At 43.8% G+C, this 13,373-nt stretch overlaps 1 protein-coding gene across 1 annotated transcript in view; it reads right to left on the bottom strand.

Annotated features, from left to right (window-relative positions):
• The window catches only part of ACTR2 (actin related protein 2), a 60,503-nt gene that overhangs the window by 19,882 nt on the left and 27,248 nt on the right, over positions 1-13,373 (bottom strand). The window contains exons 2-3 of the mRNA XM_056567940.1: positions 7,230-7,340; positions 779-994 (exon numbers count right to left, since the gene is read on the bottom strand). Coding sequence (XP_056423915.1) covers positions 779-994; positions 7,230-7,340 — 327 coding nt within the window. The remainder of the gene's footprint in view (positions 1-778; positions 995-7,229; positions 7,341-13,373) is intronic.

Below are 13,373 nucleotides of genomic sequence, written 5' to 3' on the forward strand. Positions count from 1 at the left end.
TCACCAATGACACAGGTCTACTGATATAGGAAAGAGAGAGACCGCCTCCTGTGCCCAGCTGCACCCTCTACACCCACTATAGCAGTGTTTTCCAACAAGGATGCCTCCAGCTACAACATCCAACAAGCCCAGACAGCCAATGACTGGGAGTTTTAGTTTGGCAACAGCTGGAGGCACCCTGGTTGGAAAAGAAAGTTACGGCATTAAGAGATGAAAAAACGATCGGGGGGAGATCAAAACCTGTCTATAGGAAAAGTTGCTGAGTTGCCCATAGCAACTAATCAGATCGCTTCTTTCATGGCCTCTGAATAATGAAAGAAGCCATCTGAATCGTTGCTATGGGCAACTCAGCAACTTTTCCTCTGGACAGGTTTTGATAAATCTCCCCGTATAGTGCGGCTGTTTTCTAATCCAAGTGTACAGTCGGAGAGGCCGGCGGCACTGAGGCAGCGTGACCCCGCCAAGACCTAACTCACCGTAGTGACATACAGGGCTCTATTTTAAGAGCAGATAAGAGAGGGGAGGAGGTGTGCCGTTGCGATGCAGTCGGCGTCACCAACTGTCTGGATTAGAAAACAGCCATGATATAACTTTACAAACTGCAGCCAGAGTAAACAAAGGTACCCATCACATCCCTATCCCTATGGGCGTGACCGATGTTTATTGGCACAGGGAAAGCAAAATATGCCCCATCCCGGCGCTGCTGCCACAATATAACACCATAATATATTACAATGATAGAAAAAACTTAAGTGAACAGAAGACAATAAGAACTCACCTCGACAATCTTCTCTCTGTTTTTGGTCGGGTTCATTGGAGGTTCAGTTAAAAGGATTTTACAGTCTCTGGTGTCAATGTTTAGTTTCTCCGGTCCGAAGGTGTAGTCCCACAAGTGCTTCATGTCATCCCAGTTCCGCACTATGCCATTTTCCATGGGATAGTTCACTTCCAGCATTGAACGTAACTCGCTGGCTTCATCACCAACCATGAGGTCCTAAAGAAACATAAATAGGACTTGTTTAAAAAAAATAGAGCAACAAATCCATCTAGGTCAGTTTTTCCCAACCAGGGCACCTCCAGCTGTTGGAAAACTACAACTCCCAGCATGCCTGCAAAGCCGTTGGCTGTCCGGGCATGCTAGGAGCTGTAGTTTTGCACTATGGTTGGGAAACACTGATCTAGATCAAGTAGTTTCAAGGGGTGGGGTGTATGCTGTAGGTTTTCCTAAAATATACAACCATTTACATTCCACAACTAGTCTAACCTGGCGTTACAGGGCGCTGCGTTGTGAGGATTTTCTCATGGAATGCAGAAAGAATTGTATTCTTCAGGTATGGTGACATGACAGAATCTCCAGACATAAAGACTACACAAACAGTAGCCAGGCGACATCAACATGGCTACTATCCCGTAGCCAGGCGACATCAATATGGCTACTATCCCGTAGCCAGGCGACATCAATATGGCTACTATCCTGTAGCCAGGCGACATCAACATGGCTACTATCCTGTAGCCGGGGGACCTCAATATAGCCACTATCCCGTAGCCAGGGGACATCAATATGGCCACTATCCCGTAGCCAGGGGACATCAATATGGCCACTATCCCGTAGCCAGGGGACATCAATATGGCCACTATCCCGTAGCCAGGGGACATCAATATGGCTACTATCCCGTAGCCAGGGGACATCAATATGGCCACTATCCCGTAGCCAGGGGACATCAATATGGCCACTATTCCGTAGCCAGGGGACATCAATATGGCTACTATCTAAATGCTGAACTCTGTTCATATCCCTCCTGTCGCGGCTGCTATCAGCAGCCAGGACCCGGGGCTAATGCCAGACACCGGTGTTCGGGCCGATGCCTGGCATTAACCCAGCTTAATGAGATAAAAATTTGCTTTTTAAAAACTAAAATTTTTGCAACAAATGGAACAAGCTCCATAGTGAGGTGTAAAGTGTCCCTGTCCGTTTAACTTTTAACATGTTCTAAGAACATGTCAAATGTTTTGAATGGCTGGGTTCTGATTGTTCAGACCTCCATTGATCAGGAGAACAAGACGGCATTGCTGCATGCTCCTTTCTTTGCTGTGTCCCTTGATTGAGACACGCTTCATACACTTACCTTGAGAGCGTCTAGATCATGTGAAACAGAGATGGAAGAGAAAACGTACAGACTTTTCCCGCTTTGTTCTACTGATCGGTGGAGGTCTGAACATTCATACCCCTGCCAATAAAAACAGCAGCAGCCAGTGCAGCTCTGTGTAATTGCTGCCAGCCATTTGCTTTCACTGTGTGCATGCTGGATTGTTGTAAACACAGTGTACAAGTCTTTTCTTTCAAACTATCCTCTCTCCACCCCCTCCTCCCACAAGCAATAAATCATGATATTCTCTGAATGGCAGTGATGTCAATGTCAGTGATAAGATCTACAGCAGGAAAAGAGCAGCATTATGTGCTGAGGAGACTGGGCTGTTTTTCTTCTGGCAAAATCCTTACACAGAGGGGAGGGGAGTTATGGCTGTGAAGCCAGAGCCCTAGACAAAAATCACATGGTGTTTGTCTTCCAGGATGGTAGGGGCTAGTCTCAGTGAGGGGTTTGCACAAAGACAAGGAGGATCTGACAATGATGTCTTTCTCTCACGTCCCTGCATATAAGTGACAGCTGAAAGAGGGAAACTGCTCTATATAACTAATGAATGCTATTAAGACAAATACATAGGTTGGTGAGAGGGAAAGGATGGGCTATAGGTTTAGCTCCCCAGAGTACCCATTTAAGTAACACTAGGATTGATTTAAAAAAAAAAAAAAAAAAAAAAAGGCATTCCACTGTTCTTGGATACTGAAAAGAAAAGTATTAGTTGATAAACCTTCATTAATTCAGCATGCTAAACTACAAATACATCCATAATACAAGGTGCATATACAGGTAAAACAGGTTAGTGTTAAAGTGTACCTATCATTATAAAAACTAATGACATGTCAAAAGCTTTTAAAATCGGTCATGGTCTGAGTGTTTGGACCCTGACTGATCAGTAAAATGAAAGAGGAGAAAAAAAAAAAAAAAAAAAAAAAAAAAAAAAAAAAAAAAGGACCGCGCCTCGTGTATTACCCAAGACACCAGGTGGACTCTGGGATGGGAGAGGGGTACCGGCCTTTCGGTTGGCCGCTCACCTTACAGCAGATAGTCAGCGCTTATCACCCCTTAAAGGGGTATCAAAAAAGCCTTGGAGGGAACAAAACTGCAAAGTCCAGTGGGTCACAGGGGGTGGAAGATCCAATCCTGTTCCGAATAGTAGAAATGAAGTGCAAAAATGACCCAAAGATCAGGCGCTGTTCCAGGTTCCAATATTAAGAAGCCAATGCAGATCTAATGGTTAAAGTACCAGCAGGTACTATGCTTATTAATTCAGAAACCAGTACTGGTTTCTGAATTAATAAACATAGTACCTGCTGGTACTTTAACTGTTACATCTGCATTGGCTTCTTAAGATTGGAACATGGAACAGCGCCTGATCTTTGGGTCATTTTTGCACTTCATTTCTACTGATCAGTAAAATGAGCTGGAAGAGAACCGAACGACAGCATGCTTCTCTCCTCACTCTGCCTGTGTGAGCACGATGGTCCCATAGACTTACATTAGGAGTCCATCCTGATCTCCTAACACAAAGCCAGGACAGAACACGCTCACACCAAGTTCACACAGTAGATTTTCCAAACCTAATATAGCGGGAAAATTCTGCTTCTACCGTGCACACGGCAGAACTTCTGTGGAAATTCTGATTTTAGCCTCCGCAGAAAGAATTGGAGTGTCAATTCTTTCTACAGAATCTGCTCGGAAATACACTGCGGTCCATGGAGACCGCGTATTTCCGAGCGGTCGTAACGCCAGCATATTCTGCCGACACCAGCTGCCTGCGGAATGTCCGCCCAGACATTTTGCCATGTGAATATAGCCTCAGCGTGCATTTCTCCCTGTTTGTTCTACTGATTGGTTGGGATCTATACAACGACTATGACAGATTAATTAAAAGTTTTTATAAGGACAGGTACATTTTAAAGAAATCTTCCCATTCCACGTGTGAATTCGGTATCTCTCGTCATTCATGGATGATGGGACAGTATTGCAGAGCACTGCACAGCTTTATTATTATCACCAGACATGCTGTGAGAACATGCGCAAGAACACGTAGGATCTGCCAGATCGCCTACAGAATTTAGTTCAGCTACATAGCAGAATATGCACAAACGTCAACCTGCAACCTCACGGGCCTCACTTACCATCTTTTTCTTATTCTACTTGAGGTTTTCAGTTAAGTAAGAAGGATAAAGAAGTGAAGGAGAAGAAGTCAGAAGTGAATGTGAAGAATACATCTCATTATACTGGACTTGAAGGAGCCGCCCATGCCGAGTTTTATTCTGTCTAAGCTACAGGCCTGTGGAAGTGTTTCCCAACCAATGTACCTCCAGCTGTTGCAAAACTACAACCCTTAGCATGCCCGGACAGCCGAAGGCTGTCCGGGCATGCTAAGGGTTGTAGCTTTGCAACCGCATGCTGTAAGTTTTAGTTTTGCAACAGCTGGAGGCACACTGATTGGGAAACACTGGTTTATGGTTTGCTCATTTTGCGGCAGTAACTGTGGTTTCAGCATGCTTTTGCTTGAATTACCCCCTAGTCCTTAAATTTTCAGTGTGGTGTTGTCTCAGCAGCTCCCCGGCAACTCCTCCTTTCTCCCTCCATGAAACCTGATCCTCTGTTGTCTCAGAAGGTTTGGCTGGATCTGGTCTCTAGCCCCACCCCCTGAGTGATGTCACTACCTGTGACCACCTCCCTATCATATACACATATACATATCTATCTTTATTGGGACATTTAGGAAAGAAGGTGTGTTTACAGCATGCTGCCTTGGGCTGAACAATGTCACAGGCAAAGGAGCAGACAGGGAATGAGTGCAGCAGCTTTTTATTTTATTTTTTGAAATACTTATTCTGTAGAGCATTATTGCGCAGCAGCTCTGGCAGGAGTGCAGTGGGAGGGCTGTGATAAAGCAATGTATTCCGGGAAATGTAGCATCGGGAAGAGTTTCTGATCTGATAGACACACACAAAAAACCCTTTAAAAGGGGTACTCCGGTGCCCCAGCGTTCAGAACATTTTTTTCCAAACGCTTGGAGCGGCCGGCGGGGGTAGTGACAACATGGCCAGGCCCCTTGTAATGTCACGCCACTCAATGCAAGTCTATGGGAGGAGGTGTGGCATGACATCACAAGGGGTGTAGCCGTGACGTTAAGACCCCCACCCCTGGCACCTAGCATTCTAAACAAACGCTGGGTGCTGCAAAGAGGTTGCGGGTGTCCCAGCTGCAGGACCCCCACAATCAGACATCTTATCCCCTATCCTTTGGATAGGGGATAAGATGTCTAGGGGCGGAGTACCCCTTTAAATCCACAGCATGTCTATTTCTGTTACAAATTGTTTTGTTTTTATTCTCCCTTTTTAAAGTATAGGACTGTATGTATCATGGATTTTGCTGTAATTCCAACTGCAGATTTGTGGCATAAAAATCTTCCATATGTGGACCTACCCAAATCCTGTTGTGTGCATTCCTCTCAGAGTTTTTTTTCCTACTGTCCACTGCTAGTGTTTCATTTGCACATTACTTGCCTAAAGGTATCATCCAGGGACAGAACCCAAAGCTAATTCCTTTCTGAAAGAGCACCACCTCTGTCCTCAGGTTGTGTCTGGTATTGCAGTTCCATTGAATACCATTATGTAATACCCTAAACAACCTGAGGACAGGGGTGGTGCTGTTTTGAAAGAAATTCGCTCTGTGTTTCTATCCCTGCATAAGGTCTTTAACACAGAAACAGATCCTGATGGAAAATACTGATTGTGTTAACGCTGCTTTGTTTTAAAGTCAAAATGTGCAAAAGAAGAAAATGCAAACACTAATGTCAGATTTTGTCTACCGGTATGCAAGTGACCACACCATGTTTATTTTTAGCCTGCACTATTACACATGACCACAATGTTTCATATTGAACACAATGTGAGGAACTCTGGGCAGCTGCTAAATCTGTAGTTATAGGAAAGTCCCGCTACATCACTTCTATAAAAGTATTCAGACCATTCATGTATTCGCCCCCATTCAGTATAACAGAGCATAATTTGTATTTGCAACACAAACGCTGTTAGGGCCCCTATGTATTTCTGGACCTGTACACTCCTATATACTTTAAAGGGGTACTCCAGCCCTAAGACATCTTATCCCCTTATCCAAAGGATAGGGGATAAGATGTCTGATCGTTGCGGTCTCGCCGCAATCTCTCATGCAGCCCCCACCTGTGTGAGCTCCACGCAGCTCTGGAGGCTCTTAGTCTGAAGCGTTACGACCACGGGGCCGGAGTATCGTGATGTCATGACTTGCCCGCTAAATGCAAGTCTATGGGAGAGGGCGTGACGCCCGTGGACGTCTGCGTGGAGCTCACATGGGTGGGTGCTACATGAGAGATAGCGGGGGGTCCCCAGCAGTCCCAAAGGATAGGGGATAAGATGACTTAGGGCCAGAGTACCCCTTTAAATAGTACCTGTCACCAAACTAAACTTAATATATTGTGCCTCATGTAATTATAAGATAATTTGCTAATTACTTGCTGTTAAAATTTTCAACCTTTATTTGTTTTTAATGTGATTGAAAAAACAACCACTAGGTGGCTCTGTTCCCTAATCAGGTCAAACAGTTGGTTTGGTCTCCTCCCAACCTGATAGGAGACCAAACTCAGGAAGTGCGTGCATGGCATGGTGAGGCACAGGTCCCGCAGGCTTCAGTGATGTCACACCTGCTTGGGAACGCCCACTTTCTCCTGCCGAGAGCTCATGCAATGTGAGCAAAGGGAAAAGGTATGATACAGAGCTTTTTAAAGCTCTGGAAAAAAAAATGTAAGGGCAGGAGGGGTGTTCGGAGTAGTTAGGGAACATAATCTGAGTTCGTTTAGAAAATATGGTTTGAGGACAGGTACTCTCTAGAGAACAATTGTTGTTAATGCAGCAGATGCATCTTGGTAGCTTACAGATCGGGTCAGTAAGTGGATTTTGCACAAAATTAAGAAGACTTTCTATGAATAAATATAAGTCCATCTAATAACCAAATATAGTAAAGAGGGTCAAATGACAGATCCAGTTCTTCATCAGTCTATTTATCCATAATGTAGTCCATGGGTGTAGTTACCTTGATCTCGATGTTTCCCACTTTGGCAGTAGAACGGATGACAGGTCGCCCAACCAGAGCCGGGAAAATGTGCTCTGGGAAGTTGGAGCCGGCATAGCCGCATTTCACAAACTGAAAGATAAGAAGACAAGAGGTAAAGATAAAAATCATCTTCTTTAACACATGGTAAAGAAAGATGTCATGAATCTAAGCAGAAGTGGAATATAGTGGCTGCTGTGTGATGAAAACCTCACAAACATGGTCTACTAACACAGTGGTCTCCAACTGTGGCCCTCCAGATGTTGCAAAACTTCAACTCCCAGCATGCCCGGACAGCCAACGGCAAATATCACTAGCTAGTATATAAAAGGTGATAAACACAACTTGTACCAATACTGACTGCAAACATAGAATAGGGACAAAGATCCACTCACAATACATATGAGCCTGCGGCCTCCACAGATTCCATTCATTGAAGACTAGTCTGTTGCACAATGGACACCAACAGATCCCAATGACTTTAATGGGGTCTGTCAGGTTCACATCTGGTTTCTGTTTATTTGGCAGGATTTAAAATTTCAAATAAAATAAATACCACTTGCAGCACTTCTCTTTCGGGTCCGGGCAAAACCTACTAAGTAGATACCCCTAAACACCGCCCCAAACTGAGCCTCATGGCAGATGCGAACCTAGCCTATGCAGACATGTTTGGAGTTAAAAGGAGTACTGCAGTTTTAGACACTTATCCCCTATCAGCAGGGGATGCGGGGACCCCCCCCCCCCCTCCACGATCTCCCGTATGGGGACCCAGCATTGACGTGGCTCTGCACGGCTAGTGCCCGTGTCATCAACCTCACTGAGGGAGACAACACGCCCCCTCCATACAGCTCTATGGGAGAGGAAGGGACGCACGAACGCTGCATCTCCGCCTCTCACATAGAGACACATTGAAGGGGCGTGACGGAAATGGAGTCATGCTGCGGCCGACACGCCTCCTCCACGGGAGAGCCGCGGCACCCTACAGGAGATCACGAGGACTTCAGCGTTCGGACCCCCCCCCCCCCCCCCACGATCCTACGGATAGGGAATAATTGTCTATGGCTGTAGATCTCCTTTAAGCTAAATACCCATCTGCATTGGAGCTCCATTAACCCCTAAACGACTGGTCCAAATTTCATTTTTTTCTTTTTTTTTTTCTTTAAAACTCCTCAACTTATAGACCTCATTTTTTTTTTCCATCTACAGGGCCAGGTAAGGGTTTGTCTTATTTAGGACCAATAACAGTTTGCAAGGACATCACTCGTCTTATCAAAAGATCTACAGCGAAACAGATTAAATAAATAAAATAAAAATATATTTTTGGGGTGAAATAAAAAAAGAATCCAATTTTACTAATTTGGAGGTGTAAGGTTTCTACGCAGTAAGGTTTCTGACGGAATGTATGAGGGTTCATTTTTGCACTGTGATCTGTAGTTTTTATTGGTATCTATTTGATGGGACTTTATGGCTTTATTATTCTTTTGTTCCGATGTATTAAGTACCCAAAAAAAAATAAGCAATAAGCAATTCAGGAGTTTTTTTTGTTTTTTTTTAACGTTTAAGCCATTCACTGTGTAGGATCAGAAATATTATATTTTAATAGTTTGGACCACTCTGCATGCAGCAATGCCAAATATGTATTTTTTTGTTTACGTATTTAAAAATCGTGAAAAGGGGATGATTCAAACTTTGCAACCCCAGCGACACATGAGTGCAGACCCCCCTGCGACTACAGCTTTTACAGTGAGTGTCTTGCATAACGTTCTCGGTGGGCATTGAGAGCAGTATTTTCCGTTTACACAGAACAGGGAGCGTGAACTGCAGGTTGCAGTATATAGACCATATATAGAAATGTGTGGTTACACTTCCTATTGAGTCAGGCACGTGTTACTGCACATTTCAGCTAATAACCACACAGGCTGCCCATTATACACCCGTGCTGCCTGAGCATCCTGCCATTGTGGACTTTCAGGCTGCATAATAACCAAGCTTCACGGGGGATAGAGCCATTTTTGAGCACAATAAAGAAAAAAGCCATAAGAACCCTGAACATTTGTAGCATTTGTTACCGCCTATTTGTTCATTACGGGGGGATATTTCTTCTATTCTTGTAATCAGCTGCCAAACAATCAAATAGTTATTGCCTATGCCAGTGTTTCCCCAACCAGGGTGCCTCCAGCTGTTGAAAAACTTCGACTCTTAGCATGCCCTAACAGCCAATGCCGCAACAGCTGGAGGCACCCTGGTTGGGAGCCTATTCTATAGATAATGGATAACTCGTTTGTGGAATAACCCCCACTATAAATTTAAAATATTATGCAAATTACCAAATATCTTTTACCTAAGCTGTAGCCACAGATCTCTGCTTGCTGTCAGTTGCTGGGAACATTCTGAGGCCACATTTACATCTTATTTTGTCTTAGTTTAGCTGTGTTTAAAATTACTACAACATCTTTTTATTGTACATGTCATATATATATATATATATATATATATATATATATATATATATATGTATATATATATATATATATATATATATATATATATATATATATATATATATATCCATACTATAGATTAATAGTACGAGCGAATAAAAAGCTCATCTTATTAGACAAAAATTCATTTTTCTCCTGTTATCAAACTTTTTGAGAGAACTGGAAATTACAGAAGCCTGCAGAGCAGAAATCTGCCTAAAAATTCCATAAACAATATAACAGCCAGAAATAAATCAGCTTATCCTAAGCCAAAGGCTGTCTGGGAATGCTGGGAGTTGTAGATTTGCAACAGCTGGAGGTACCCTTGTCGGGAAACACTGGCCTAGAAAGCGAGCTTGGAGCTCAAATATGGGACTACTGGCAGGATTGTTGACCGTTTCCTTTAACAACCAGCAAGACTGAGGGGAGGAATGTCTACTAATACCCTTAATAACTATATATACATACATGTAAGTATAGTACCACCAGAATCCAAGTACCAGGTTTTTGCTCCCAGTCTACAGAAAAAAACACTATGGAGATTTTTTTAAATCAGTGTAGAGGAAGAGTTGAGCAGTTGGCCGTAGCAACCAATGAGATTGCTTCTTTCCTTTTTCAAAATGTTTCACTTTATTTTTCTTTTTAAAAATGAAAGAAGCAATCTGATTGGTTGCTATGGGCAATGGTGCCACTCTCTCTCTCTCCTATACTGAGTTTGATTAACTTCCCCCTATGTGAGTATGACCCCAATAAGGTATGGGCAGGGAACATCTTAGGCTGGGTTCACACCACGTTTTTGCAATACAGTTCCTGTATACATACATTCTTTTCAATTTGAAAACCGTACGGAACCGCATTGAAAACCGTATGCCAAACGATGCATCCAGTTGTGTCCGTTTTGCACCTTGTACGCTTTGGTCAGTTTTTTCCCCATAACCAAAACAGTAGCCTACCAGGTTTTTTATTTATTTTTATTTTATTTTTTTAAGCATGAGAGTCAATGGGAACCATACAGAACCGTATGTGCCTACAGTTCCATACAGTTTTTAACTTTGCACCTTTTTTTTAGTTTTTTTTTATTTCAAAGTGAAACTTTATTCATAATGGAGTGAAAAGTAAAAAATATATACGTTATTTTTTATTTAAAAAACCGGATGCAACCAGACATCATTTTTCAAACCGTATACGGTTTAACCATATACGGATTAAAAATTTGTACACACGTTATGATCTTTCTCATCAAAAACCTGATACGGGAACTGTATTGCAAAAACGTGGTGTGAACCCAGCCTTAGAACACTTAAATCACCAGATCGAACAAGCATCCTGTCCTCCAAATGCAACATATACCAGCAATGTCCAAACTGTGGACCTCCAGATGTTGCAAAACTACATCTCCCAGCATGCCCGGACAGCCAACAGCTGCGAGTTGTAGCTTTGCAACATCTGGAGGTCCACAGTTTTGAGACCAGTTTCTAGACTTATTCAAATCAAGAAACAACGCGTTTCGGGACTTGGCATACTTGCCCTTCAGATCAGCATAGACAGAACATGATAACCCAAAAGCGAGCCAAGCCCAGAATAGTCCTATTGTTGATCAGCTTTCCTTAAAAAAATAAAAATAAAAAAGTGGCGCACCGCAGGGCACTCTGGCCCCTTGAGTTTAACAAGGGGTTTTTAGCGCCCGGACCTCACTGACGTGTGTCTGACAGGTGTAAAGACTGGAAAAATGATTTAAAACTGAAGAACAGTCTCTTATAACCCCAGCACTAACTACTCAATGTATGGTAATGGGATGTAACAACACAGCAACAGGACACGAAAACATGTAGAATCAGCAATGGCAGGTCAGGCAGGGAACACATTCCTAAGGAACATGAACATGTCTCAACTAGGTAGGAACATGGCCCTGCCAGACACTGCTAAAGGCCTGAGCCAGTGTTTCCCAACCAGCGTGCCTCCAGCTGTTGCAAAACTACAACTCCCAGCATGCCCGGACAGCCAACTTCCTGTAGAGCATGCAGCAGCTCATAAGTACTGGTAGGGATAAGATTTTTATAAATAAGTTATTTACAAATATGTAAAACTTTCTGGGACCAGTTGATATGAAAAAAAATAAAATAAAAAAAATTTATATCGAGTGCCCCTTTAACAAAACAACATAACAGAGAGAGAACTGCGAGATATCATTTACAGGGTAATAATTCTAGGACATCTAGAACCGCCTCATCGCTCCCCCCCCCCCATTCCCGGTTTTATAATTCCACGATCCTTCTGGCTCCGTCAGCGTCCTTCGCTGTCACTGCGCACTGACGGTGATGTCGCGTTGGGGACGTCAATAGTCATTACGCAGCGCACAGCAATAGCGCAGGAGCCAGAAGGATCGCGGAACCCCGAGAACAGGTAATTGGGGGGGGGGGGGGGGGGGGGAGTCGATGGGGCTGCGGCAGCGGTATGTCGGGGGAGGCAATGGGGCAGCGGCGACGGTATGTGGGCAGAGGATGGGGGGAGGAAATGGGGCAGCGGCGACGATGGTCATCTCTGGCCTGGAGGCATGGCGGGGCGTTATCGGCATATTGGCAAGGTAATTACCGATAGCGATAATGTCCAAAATCGCGATTATCGGCCGATAAAACTTATCTGTGCTGCAGACACTCAGTTCGTGATGTGAGCCCGCCTAAGGCAAAAAAAAAAAAAAAAAAGTGCCTGATGGACGTTCTCTGACAGGGCACAACATCTGTGTGAATCGGGGCCTAATGTAACTAGGGGAATGAAGAGTAAACAATCTTCTGGATCAGTGTCTTATCAAAATTCACAAGAGCTCAAAGTCCTTCCCAGCGTTTGATCAGCAGGGCTGGGGCGCCATGGTGATACTAGTGAGGAGATAAGGAACTCCTATACATTCTAGGTAGACTCCTGCATGGTTTCTGCAACAAAGAGGGGTCTGGCTTCTCATGTGTTTTATGTCATTTTCCTCAGGGTCTACATCAGCTATTGCAGCTCAGGCCTTGTTCACTTGAATGGGACTAAGCTGCATTACCAGCCCCAACCTATGGGTCAGAGTGGTGCTGCATCGGGGTGGGATGCCACTTATTCTTATCTTAAACCACATGCAATTTTAAACTGTAGCATAAATGACTCTCCCTATCCTACATATAAAAGAGAGATTTTGTTGCACATATACAGGGTGTCACTCCTTAAATGGGCACAGTCAGATTCAAAAACATTTTATATGTTGTACATCTTGGCTAAACATGAACCTTTCTAATATACTTCATAAGGAAATTTTATTTTATTTTTATAGAAATCATGGCTTATAAAAACACCCCAAACCATCCAGAATACAATCCTGTCTGGCTGCAGCCTCATCTTTGACCACAGACATGGACTAAGTCCAGTAGGTGAGGGTGGGACTAGCACTCAACTGTGCTCACTCCAGTCCTATCAGACCGCAGCAGGCAAAAAGGGAGGAAGGGGTTACAGAGGAGCCTGCAGTGATTGGATGAAGAGGAGGTGGAGGAGTCCTGCAGCGTGAGGACAAGCCCCCTCCAAAGCACAGAGTGACCAAGCAAGAGAGCATCAGATAGAAGGTATTTGAGAAATTTAGGTCCCATATAGGGCTGGGCGGTAAGACCAAATCTGCGTA

This window comes from Hyla sarda, chromosome 3 (genome assembly GCF_029499605.1).
Source record: "Hyla sarda isolate aHylSar1 chromosome 3, aHylSar1.hap1, whole genome shotgun sequence".
Lineage (NCBI taxonomy): Eukaryota > Metazoa > Chordata > Amphibia > Anura > Hylidae > Hyla > Hyla sarda.